Source organism: Tasmannia lanceolata, unplaced genomic scaffold, assembly GCF_043159265.1.
Source record: "Tasmannia lanceolata isolate RefF3 unplaced genomic scaffold, GAP_Taslan_0.1 ptg000004l, whole genome shotgun sequence".
In the NCBI taxonomy this organism is placed as follows: domain Eukaryota; kingdom Viridiplantae; phylum Streptophyta; class Magnoliopsida; order Canellales; family Winteraceae; genus Tasmannia; species Tasmannia lanceolata.
Genome location: NW_027518681.1, coordinates 6371954 through 6383907, shown reverse-complemented (window position 1 = coordinate 6383907; position 11954 = coordinate 6371954). Strand labels below are relative to the sequence as shown.

General features: G+C 38.2%; 1 protein-coding gene across 1 annotated transcript; it reads left to right on the top strand.

Moving 5' to 3' along the window:
• The first annotated feature begins 6198 nt into the window (after positions 1 to 6198).
• LOC143876149 (xyloglucan endotransglucosylase/hydrolase protein 3-like) lies at positions 6199 to 11221 on the top strand. The gene is made up of 4 exons (XM_077377826.1): positions 6199 to 6406; positions 7446 to 7546; positions 7798 to 7991; positions 10684 to 11221. Exons 1-4 carry the CDS (start codon positions 6223 to 6225, stop codon positions 11066 to 11068), a joined length of 864 nt encoding a protein of 287 aa, XP_077233941.1. The 5' UTR covers positions 6199 to 6222; the 3' UTR covers positions 11069 to 11221.
• The last annotated feature ends 733 nt before the right edge of the window (positions 11222 to 11954 follow it).

Here is an 11954-nt window from a genome sequence, read left to right as displayed (position 1 = left end):
CACTATGTCTAAGTCCTATATGTCTGGACTTACCATTATAAACATGATTATATGCCCTTGATAGTGTGGCCTGACTATCACAATGGACATAAATCGATGGCATTGGTTTAGACCATAACGGAATTTCCAATAACAAATTCCGAAGCCATTCCGCCTCTTTACAGCATGCTGCCAGAGCTATAAACTCTGCTTCCATAGTTGAAGTTGTTATGCATGTCTGTTTCTTAGAGGCCCAGGAGACTGCTCCCCCACCAAGGGTGAAAATCCACCCACTGGTTGATAAATGGTCTATACGCTCAGTTATCCAACTAGCATCAGAGTATCCTTCTATTACAGTTGGATACTCACTATAACATAAACCATAGTCTATAGTTTTCTTTAAATATTTTAAAACTCTATAGACTGCATTCCAATGAGAAAAACTAGGATTACTGGTAAACCTACTAAGTTTACCTACAGCATATGCTATGTCTGGCCTAGTACAAGTCATAGCATACATAAGACTACCAATTACACTAGCATACCCTAGTTGAGAGATAGTCCTGCCAGTATTAAGATACAACTTTATATTTGGGTCAAAAGGTGTTGAAATGGGTGAACATTCAAAATGGTTAAACTTTTTAAGAACTTTCTCAATATAATGTGATTGTGTTAGAATAAGACCATTGTCCTGTCTTATGATTCTAATACCCAAAATCACATCAGCTTCACCCATATCTTTCATATCAAAGTTTTGAGAAAGATATGATTTAGTACTTTGAATGCTTTCAATATCGGTACTAAAAATTAACATGTCATCAACATATAAACAAATAACAACACATTTGCCACCCTTAAATTTACTGTATATACATTTATCTGACTCATGTATCTTATAACCATTTGACACTAAGACTTTATCAAATCTTTCATGCCATTGTTTAGGGGCTTGCTTAAGCCCATACAAAGATTTGATAAGCTTACATACTTTATGCTCTTGGCCTGGCAGAATAAATCCCTCAGGTTGTTCCATATACACTTCTTCATCAAGTTCACCATTTAAGAATGCGGTTTTAACATCCATCTGGTGAATGTGAAGTTTGTATATGGAAGCAAGGGCAATCAACACTCTAATGGTAGAAATCCTAGCAACAGGTGCATATGTGTCAAAGTAATCAATACCGGGTTTTTGAGTAAACCCTTTGGCAACTAACCTTGCCTTAAACTTTTTTATGGTCCCATCTACTTTGATCTTCTTCTTGAAGATCCATTTACATCCTATAGGTTTAGACCCAGGTGGTAGATCAACCAAAATCCAAGTTTTATTACCCATGATAGAATCCATTTCGTCATTAATTGCTTCTTTCCAAAAAGCAACATCTTGTGACTTTATGGCTTCTCCATAGGTTTGAGGGTCACTTTCTATGCTTAAGTTTAACAAGACAGAACCTTGGAGTTTTTCCCTTGTCCCTTCTACCAGGTAGGTTACAAAGTCAGGGCCAAAACTCCTATCCCTTCTATCTCTTGAACTTCTTCTTATTTTACTAGGTTGTACACTAGGTTCACCATCTTCTGTTTGTGATTCTAAAGGATGATCTACAGAAGTTGTAGGTTCAATTTCTTTAGGAATTGAAGTGAACCTATTTTCATAGAAAAAGGCATCTCTAGATTCAATTATGGTATTGACATCTATGAAATCATTAGGTTCTATAACTAAGAACCTATAGGCCTTACTGTGACTAGCATATCCCAAAAAGATACACTCAATACCCTTTTCACCTAATTTTCTTAACTTAGGTTTAGGGACTTTAACTATAGATCTACAACCCCAAACTTTAAGGTAACTTAAGTTTGGTTTCCTTTTCTTCCACAATTCATAAGGGGTTATATCAGATTTCTTACTTGGTACCCTATTCAAAATGTGACAAGCTGTAAGTAAGGCTTCACCCCAAAAACTTTTATTTAAACCAGAATTAACAAGCATAGCATTAATCATTTCAGTAAGTGTCCTATTCTTCCTTTCTGCTACACCATTTTGTTGTGGTGTATAAGGGGCAGAAGTTTCATGGAGTATGCCTACTGATTCACAGAAATGAGGAAAGTGATATTCACCACCTCTATCTGATCTAAGACATTTAATGCTTGTTATACATTGGTTTTCTACTTCAGTTTTATAAATCTTAAATTTTTCTAAAACCTCATCTTTATGACTAAGTAGATAAACATAGAATAATCATCAATAAATGTAACAAAGTACTTTTTACCTCCATTTGTGGGAACACTATGTATGTCACATACATCACTATGAATTAAATCTAACAAGTTAGAAGTTCTATCTACTTTAGGAAATGACTTAGTGATTATCTTGGTTTGCATGCATGTTTTACATATATCTACTAAGTCATTTTCATATTTAGGAATTAAGGTTAACTTAACCATATCATTCATTTTCCTAGTATTTACATGTCCTAAACGATTATGCCATAAAGATAAAGAAGAATCCAAAACATAAGCAAAGACATTCACTTTATTGATATTAAGTTTGAACATCCCTTCATACATATATCCCTTCCCAACAAAAGTACCCCCCTTAGAAAGAATGAACTTGTCAGATTCAAATACAAGTTTGAAGCCATTCTTGTTGAGAATGCTTCCAAACACTAAGTTCTTTCTAACTTCTGGTACATGGTAGACACCGGTTAGAGTGAGTCGCTTGCCGGATGTGAACTCAAGTTCTACCTTGCCCTTCCCTTTGACTTCTGCTGTCGACGAATTTCCCATGTATAACACGCTTCCATCTTCAACTGTTTCATAAGTTGAAAACAGGTTCCTGTCTTTACAGACATGCATCGTCGCACCAGAGTCAATCCACCAATCATTGCCATCTTCAAGCATATTTGCCTCTGAAATCATGGCGACAAACTTTTCTTTGTCTGTTGGTGCACCCGACTTCTTATCCTTAAGAAGTCGGCACTCACTCTTGTAATGGCCTGATTTGCCACAGTTGAAACAAGCACCCTTTCTTTTCTTATTCTTATTAGTATTCTTTTCAGGGTGTTTGTTTCTCTTCCAATTGCCTTTTCTTTGTTGGTTCGAATTCTTGACATTTTCCACCAAATGGATCTTAGAGGATAGAGTTTCATTTTCTTTCTTGTCTCTGATTCTTGACTCTTCCTCAATCCTGAGGCATTGAGCCATGTCTTCAATAGACATTTCCTCTTTCTTGTGTTTTAGACTTTTTCTAAAGTCTTTCCAATTTGGTGGAAGTTTGTCAATAATTGACGGGACAATGAAGGAATCATCAAGAAGGATGCCTTGCAAATGAATTTGATTAATTACATGTTGTATTTCATGTAATTGATCAATAACAGACTTATCATCTACCATTTTAAAATTTAAAAATTGACTCACAGTGAATTTCTTGCTACTAGCATCTTCCGCCAAGTATTTGGCTTCAAGTGCATTCTAGATTTCACTTGCTGATCCCATGCCTTGATATATGTCAAATAGTGTATCTGACATAGCATTTAGGATGTGCCCTTTGCAAATGTAGTCATCATGTTCCCACTTCATCCTTGCACGAGCCTCCGCCAAAGTTTCATTTTCATTTGCTGACGGCTTTAGAGTAGTGAGAACATGGACCACTTTGAGTGATGTCAAAATGAAGTGCAACTTCTTCTGCCAGCGCTTGAAATTTCCTTTGTCGAAACGTTCGAGTTTGACAAAGTCTTGGGTCATTTGACGAACTGAATAAAGTGCCATTGAAACAACAGTAGAAAAATCTTGTCTTAAGATTGTTGGAAAATTTGTTGAGGGTACTGTTGATGATAGAAAACAGAAACTTGTTGCTTCAAGGCGTGATATCACTTTCCTTAAGACAAGATTCGCCCCCACTAGTAGTGTGCAAAGGGGATCCGCGAATTGCCTCCAAGATACAATGAAGCCTAGTAGGGAAGCCCTACTAATGTTTGATGACGCATAGCACTAGCGGAATCAAACCCGAAATGCCCTTCCGAAATTTCAAGCCTTAGAGAAATCTCTAGATTCTGTTTCTACAGAAAAACAGTATCTAGAACAGTAAACAAAAGAAAAACAGTATGTAGAAATACTTGGGGATTTTTGTAAGAGTGTAGAAGAGAGTGTAAAGTCAGTCAGAATTGCCAATTCGATTTCTATCTTAAATGACTGAAGTTTGCACATTTTTTATAGACCATCTGGTGACTTTTCAGTGTGAACGAAACCCAACCCAACTGAACCATTCGGCTTGATGGGCCTGCGAACCATTTGACCCACCCATCCGACCGGTCCACCTTCATCTTGATCCAACGGTGCAGATCAAATCTGAAAAAATTAAAGGCTCCAATCGCTCCTCGCGACGTTGCGTACGTGCAAAGTGCGCCTAAAAAGCGCCTAAAAAAGCGCCACTATGCGCCCTATAGCCCATTGCCCACGCCGCGCGCGCGTGCGCGTGTGCGAACGGTGCGTTGCACCGTCCCGCGGGTCCAACCATGGGTTCAACCCAATGTGCAATCAACAAGAGTTAGAAAAGGTAGTGCTTTATAAGCCCTTCTCTTTCTTTTCTCTCATCCGATGTGGGACTATCTTTTCAACTACACTTCTACATCTTTTGTAAAAGTAAATATTTCCAAGAAAACATTTTCTTTTTCCCAAACGCTTTTGATAAAACATTTTCCAAAACACTAAAACATGTAATATACATGATTTTGAAAATGCATAATCACTAACACTTATTACCTTTGCATTTCACCCAAATCCTCCTAGACATTATCTGAGAAGATAGAGATGGATCCAGCTACACTAGGCTATAGTTCTCTGGTGGGTGTGTCATGCTCAAATATTTTGAGCCCACCTTTGGTGTGTTGGATTCTCTAGGCGATTGTGTTCTTTAGCGGGTCCTCCCGCCTCTGCTCTCTTTGTTCTTATGTTGGTAGTGTTGGCTGGTGTTTAAACTCTGTATCTACGCTGCCTAGCTTTGCTATTACGGTTTGTTTGCCATTGTTTTGGCTTCTGTTTTGTTGGGAGCTTGTTCCCTTTTTGTTGGCCTTTGAGCCCCTTTAGTCTTTGTATTTCTCTATATTTTTCAATGAATATATCCTGGTGGGGGTCTTGCCTAACCCCAACTTACTCGTCAAAAAAAAGAAGAAGATGTGACCCACCATTTTACACCTCACGTTATGATGATTGGTGCCATCTCTACCCAGACCATGCATATGGTGGGCCCCCTATTTTTGCACCCATTATTTCCACTAAAATCCATGCATAGGGGGAGGCCTGTGATATGGTGGGTCCCACTAGCTCCTCTTAAACTCATGTGTCAAGGTAAGGCCTACTATTTTACCTCATGTTTTGATGGGATGGGCCCCTTAATCTCCATCCAAGCCCATACATATGGTGGGGCACACCATTTACACCTCGTGTTTGATGGGGTGGACCCATTATTTTACACCCATGCATAGCATGGCCAAGAATGCTTGTGCTTTTATAACTATGCTTTTTATGAGATGAACATGGAGAAGCTAAGAATCAAGAATTTAAATTTATGAGTTTACTATTCAGATGAGCATTTTGAAGATATTCTTCAAAAAAGTGATAATTGTTAATGGGAAATGATTTCAGCACTCCAACTGTTTGATAAGATGCCCGAAGCATCTTGTAGCTTAGTATTTAAAGTGCTTATAAGAGCTTTTTAAGAACTGTAAAATCCTTCTGACAGCCCTTCAAATGCTTCGCGCATCTTATCAAAACATTGTAGTTTTGATATCATTTCCCTTGTTAATATATACTCTTAATGATAGGTCCTACCTACATACAATTTCGTTATCATTTGGCTTTTTGTTGTTTGAGCCTGAAGCCCAAACCCTAGCAATGTGATGTCATGCCCATCATCTTGCCATGGCCCCACCATGCCCCAAATAATCCATAATAGCAAAGAAACACGACACAAAGTCCCTCCCCCTCCCCCCCGCCCTGTCTCTCCGTTTCCCTTCCCATGTAGAAAATAGAAGAGAAATCAGAAATAACAAAAGAGTTTTCCTTTTTATTTATTGCTTGATCAGTAACATGATATGGTTTGTTAGGAGGATATAATGGGAATGAGAATTGCGTGAAGGAGTTGTAGAGAAATTAGCTCACACTCTCCTCGTTTGCTAGTTAACATGACGCGATCCAACAACTATTGTATATAAATGGGCACTGATATTGAGTAGTATATATGAACAATACATGTCTCTTCCAATGGCCTCTACTTTATGGGTTTTGCTTGTATTTGTTTCTGTTAGTGGGGCACTTGCAAGTAGATTGAAAGATCCTAGTTTTGGTCAGAACTATGACATCAAATGGGGAGGAAACCATGTCTCATCTTCTGACTATGGAAGAGTTATTCAGCTTTACATGGACAAATCATCTGGTTCATCCTGCTATATGTTTTCTTTTCCTATTATTATTATTATTATCATCATCATCATCATCATTAAGGGATTTGCTAGGGACCATTATTTCGCGGACCGGCTGTTGCATATATATATATATATATATATATATGAGAGCAGCCACACAGGCTCGGATTTTGTCTTATTCATTTGATTCATCTGGCTGTTCTCTCATGCAACAGCCGGTCCGTGAAATAATGTTTCCTATAGCAAATCCCTATTATTATTGTTGCAAGAAATATTATTTATAATTCACTGCTAATTGTCAAAACACCATTTGACCCATGGCTAAGGAAGGGAAATTTCAGCCTGCCAAGGGCTGATCCTCCTGTTAATAGTTTTATGATCCTCTGGTGCCGTAGATCGATTCTTTATTATTCATGGGAGACACTTGTTTTTCCAAGTCAATGGTTATAACTGAGACTAATTTTCTAATAGGATTTGTTAGTGTCCATCGCAGAAGGCATTTCGCGGAAGGGCTGTTGCATGTGAGAGCAGCCACCTCATGAATGATGACAAAATCAACTGAAAAGTGAGCCTGTGTTGCTGCTCTCACATGCAACAGCCCTTCCACGAAAAACCATCTGCGATGGACACTAGCAAATCCCTTTTCTATATACCATGTCTTTTCCCTTGACAAAAGAAGAGAAATTCAGCCTTCCATGGACAAGTCCTCTCACTAGTCATTTCATTTTTTGTTATTCTCCTTCATCATTATCATTTTCATCTTTTTATTGTCTAGGTTGTATGTTTTTTTTTTTTGGTAAAACCATATGGTGTTTTAAACTAAATGGTTATAATTAAACTGAACTATAGGGGCTTATTCCTTTTATAGTACACATTGGTTTTCTCTGCTAAACGGCTAAAAAATGGAACAAAGGATATAATTGTCCGTACGTGCATGAAACTGATAGAAAATGTCCAATAATCAATTATAATATTTTCGGCCAAAATTACCCTGTAAAGCTATGCTAAATCCGTTATCTATTTGTCATGTTATGTTTTTGTGAATTGTAGGAGCTGGATTTGGGTCCAAATTGAGTTATGGTTCAGGGTTTTTTCATATGAATATGAAAATACCTGATAAGGATTCTGCAGGAGTTATTACATCTTTCTACGTAAGATCTCCTTATTTCTCTTGCAAATTACCTTCTCATGCAATTTTAGTAGAAGCTATACTACTGGAAAAGCTTTTCTCTTGAACTTGCCCAAGCTATTCCTATAACTATCGTTATATAATTCACAAAGTTGAATTATAAGTTTGAATTATAGATGTAGATCGATTTATAGGGTTGAATTTCTCTCAAATGGTCGCTTTGTTAGCTAGTGATGATGGTTTATCTTGACTCCTTTATGGAATTATATTCAGCTGAGGTCGGAGACTCATAGGCTGGATGAGCTGGACTTTGAGTTCTTGGGTAACAGGAAAGGGAAGCCCATCACACTGCAGACAAACGTCTTTGTAGATGGTCAAGGAAATAGAGAGCAAAGGATCCATCTCTGGTTTGATCCCACATCAAGTTTCCATACTTACAAAATCCTTTGGAACCCATATCAAATAGTGTAAGAACAAGACCTCTCTCTCTCTCTCTCTCTCTCTCTCTCTCTCTCTCTCTCTCTCTCTCTCTCTCTCTCTCTCTCTCTCTCTCTCTCTCTCTCTCTCTCTCTCTCTCTCTCTCTCTCTCTCTCTCTCTCTCTCTCTCTCTCTCTCTCTCTCTCTCTCTCTCTCTCTCTCTCTCTCTCTCTCTCTCTCTCTCTCTCTCTCTCTCTCTCTCTGCACATTCACTTATACAATCACAGTTGGATTCTAACCATAGAATTCTAATCTTTCAAAGTTTTCAATTGTTAAGACATTTCCATGAAATAGCACCAACCATAGAATTCTAAAGTTTCAAAGTTTCAATTGCTGGCTAGTAAATGAACAGGTACATGCCAGAATTTGCAATTCCACATTAACAAGAAATGATCTATTTATTGAATCTTGGGGCTAGATTATTAATTAAATGGTGCAATTATCATGGCTATACCCAATCAATGGTAGAATCCACATTTTTTTAACATACCGACCAGTAAGGGGTGTAAACGGATCGAATTCGAATCGGATATGGCTATATCCGAATCCGATTACAGTATACACTATCCGAATTCGGATTCGAATTTGACGGATATTTAATATTTATTACTGAATTCGTATCCTTCGGATATTGTTCGAATTCAGATATTATCCGTATCCTTTTATCCGGTAAATTCGAACATTTTATTGCAGCACTTTATCTTTCTTCTCCTTCTTACTCCTCGAATAAATTTTCCAACCCTAAAACCAGTCATCTACCTTCTCTTCACAAATTAACTCTCAAACCCTAAAATATATGAGATCCTCTTCTTCCTTTTAAAACAAAGGCAGAGAGAGAGGCGGTGGGGATGGATGATGGTGTTGGTAGCGGTCTTTGGGTTTTTTTTTTTTTTTTTTTTTATGTATATGATGGAATGAGTTTGGGATATTTTGAACAGGAGAAGTGGGAATGTTGATTGTGAAAGATGAAGAGAAATGAGGATTGGGTTAGAGATGGAGGTGACTGGTGGTGATGGAGGTGGCCATGAGAAGGTGGAGAGGGGTGGCGGTGGATTTTGGTGGGGTTTGAGGCACCAAGGAATGCCAAAGATGGTGTCTCAGCCTCCTCCTTTCTCCTCTCTCTTGCTTCTCCTTGCAAACCTTAGAAGTCTCATCTTTTAATTGCATTTTGGGTTTTTATATAACCCTAAGTTGAAAAATTGATCTGAGCCGTCCATTTACCATCAATGACTATGACCTTTTTGCTTTAGAATTCTCTAGAAACTAAGACATCTTCTTTCAATCACCATCATCCATTTGTCTCCTTCATCCTACAACCCACATTTGTTGCTTCATAAAGAAGCCATGTCAAACCCCAAGAATGTCCTTAAAATGAGATATTACTTCATTTCCTACCCAAAACACCTTTTGTTTTTGTTTTTTTTCTAAAAAGAAAATTCACTTTTCTTTTAGAAACAAAAGATAGTGTGCCACTACTAAAAGTAGATATTAATGATATTATTAATAATAAATAAAAATGATTTACTTCTCGGATTCGGATGTTAAACGGATCGGATATACCATTTACCAGATTCGCATCCGCTAAGAGCCGGATAGCTCATAAACAGATTCGGATAATATCCGCTTGAAACGGATCCGGATAATATTCGCTTTAAATGGATTCGGATGCGGACGGTAATCGAATTTTCAAATATCTGTTTACACCCCTGGGCGACCAGCCTACAGTTGGCAAATAATCACTGTTACAAACTTCAATTCCAAATAATTGGCGAGTTCTTGAAAACGTGTCGAATTTTTTATGGACCGTTTTAAACTTTGAAAGATTCTAAACTGTTCAAATTTTTTCTCACTTTTCGATCTAGATACAAATTTACCAAATGAACCTAAAATTTACGACTTAAACAGGAAATTGACAAATAATTCATCATATCCTCGTATTTTATTTGTAAATTTGTTGAGAAATTCAAAATTATTGAAACATATATTGTGACAAAAACTGAACTCATATATTATTTGTCATGAAATAAGGGTACATTTGCTATGTTATGATAGATTAATACCTGGGATTTGCTAAGGACCATCGCAGAAGGCATTTCGCGGACAGGCTGTTGCATGAGAGCGGCCACCCCATATGAAGTAAATGAATGATACAAAGTCTGAGCCTATGTGGCTGCTTTCTCATGCAACAACCTCTCCGTGAAATGCCTTCTGCGATGGTCTTAGCATCCATTTGTGACCAAAACACCACCCGTGGAATTGTTTTTACTCATAAAAGGAACATTATGACCTTATATGTAGAAAAGAAAAATAAATAAAATTGTAATCATGACTGCCAATGACATATCTTGAATCAAGGGCATGGGAATATACCAGCATTCTTGGCCCATGCTATATATGGATGTAAAAAAATGGGCCCACCCCATCAAACATGGGGTGCCTAGGGTTCCGGGTCCGCCTAGGAAAGGTAAACCGTTGATTTTTTGTAATCCGTTCGGGATGAGATCGAGACGGGTCCTCTAATTTTGTTCTGCAACATCAACTATCTTAATTTTACATACATGCCCTGCTATGCCCCCCATGTAGGACCCCAAAAATTGCCTTTTGACCACAATGTGACTTCCTGGGTAATCTGTTCTCATACGAATAAACCAGTTTAATCTACTTTATGATTTGGGGTTGCAGATTTTTTGTGGACAATATCCCTATAAGGGTATTCATGAACAAGACAAAGATGGGAGTTGAATATCCATCACAACCAATGCAAATAATTGCAAGCTTATGGAACGGGGAAGATTGGGCCAGTGATGGAGGCAAGGCCAAGATTAATTGGACACAAGCGCCATTCAAAGCCTACTTTCAAGGTTTCGACATAGAAGGATGCCCTTCAGACAATTCCAACAATAGACTATGTTTGTCCTCTAACCATTGGTGGAACACTCCAAAATTCAGCAGACTAAACACTAGACAAAGAAAAGCATATGCACATGTGAAGCATAAATATATGAAATATGATTACTGTTCCGATCACTCAAGATACCCGACACCTCCCCCAGAATGCCCACAATAAGGGCCACCCTTAGTCTCTCCTCTGCCCCATTAGAGGACAACACCATTAATACTGGTCTGAGAAGTCCAAGTAGTGACATTAAACTTCAACTGGGTTATGTAATGAGAAAAAGAAAATAAAGTTGTGGTAATAAAGGAGGCTTAGTTATATTGATCTCTTCTCTGATATGCAATTTGGGTCATGGGTGTAATGCGAAAGCTTTCATTTTGTCTGCTAAAAGTATGAAATGTATGGAAGTATGTAACGCCCGACTTTACTGGTAAACTGGAGTGACTAACAGATAAATTAGTAGCTGAGTAGTATTCTAAGGTTTCAGTCATGCCCAATAGGGGTGCAACTTGAGTCGATTTTTTGGAATTCGGTTTGAGCTTTTACCTTAAAATCGGGTTGGGTTCGGGTTGATTCCAATTCATTTTTTAGCAAAAGCTCAATCCGTCCCTACCCATGTTGCACCTGTAATGCCCAGCTTTGCTAGTAAACTACTAGTAAAGTCCCCGAAGATTATACAACCAAATATTCTGAAGGAATTGTCGAGGCCCTGATGACCACCTCTTGGACTTCACCTGGACAATGGTCATACTAAACATGCGGCGAGAGGCGTGGGCGTCTCAACCCCCCTCCCCCCACACGCATCCTCACCACTATATTGAGTGAAATTCAGTCTTGCTAATGGGCTCCCCTCAGCAATGGAACTTTTGTGTGGTAATTGAGGCCGTTGGTAAAGTGGGCCACACCAAATTGCACAAGAAAATTGTCCCATTATGCCAAATAGATATAGAGAGATGATCTTTTTGCCCCTCTTAGGATAATACGCCCTCTTTTATCGTGAATTGTGGGCAGACTTTAACGCTTTTGACGTCAAATCACATTAAAAGTGGGGCGAAAA

Coding starts and splice junctions, on each gene's coding strand:
- LOC143876149 (XM_077377826.1), top strand. CDS start 6,223: ATGTCTCTTCCAATGGCCTCTACTTTATGGGTTTTGCTTGTATTTGTT. Junction 7,547..7,797: donor GAGTTATTACATCTTTCTAC/GTAAGATCTCCT, acceptor AATTATATTCAG/CTGAGGTCGGAGACTCATAG. Junction 7,992..10,683: donor TGGAACCCATATCAAATAGT/GTAAGAACAAGA, acceptor TTGGGGTTGCAG/ATTTTTTGTGGACAATATCC.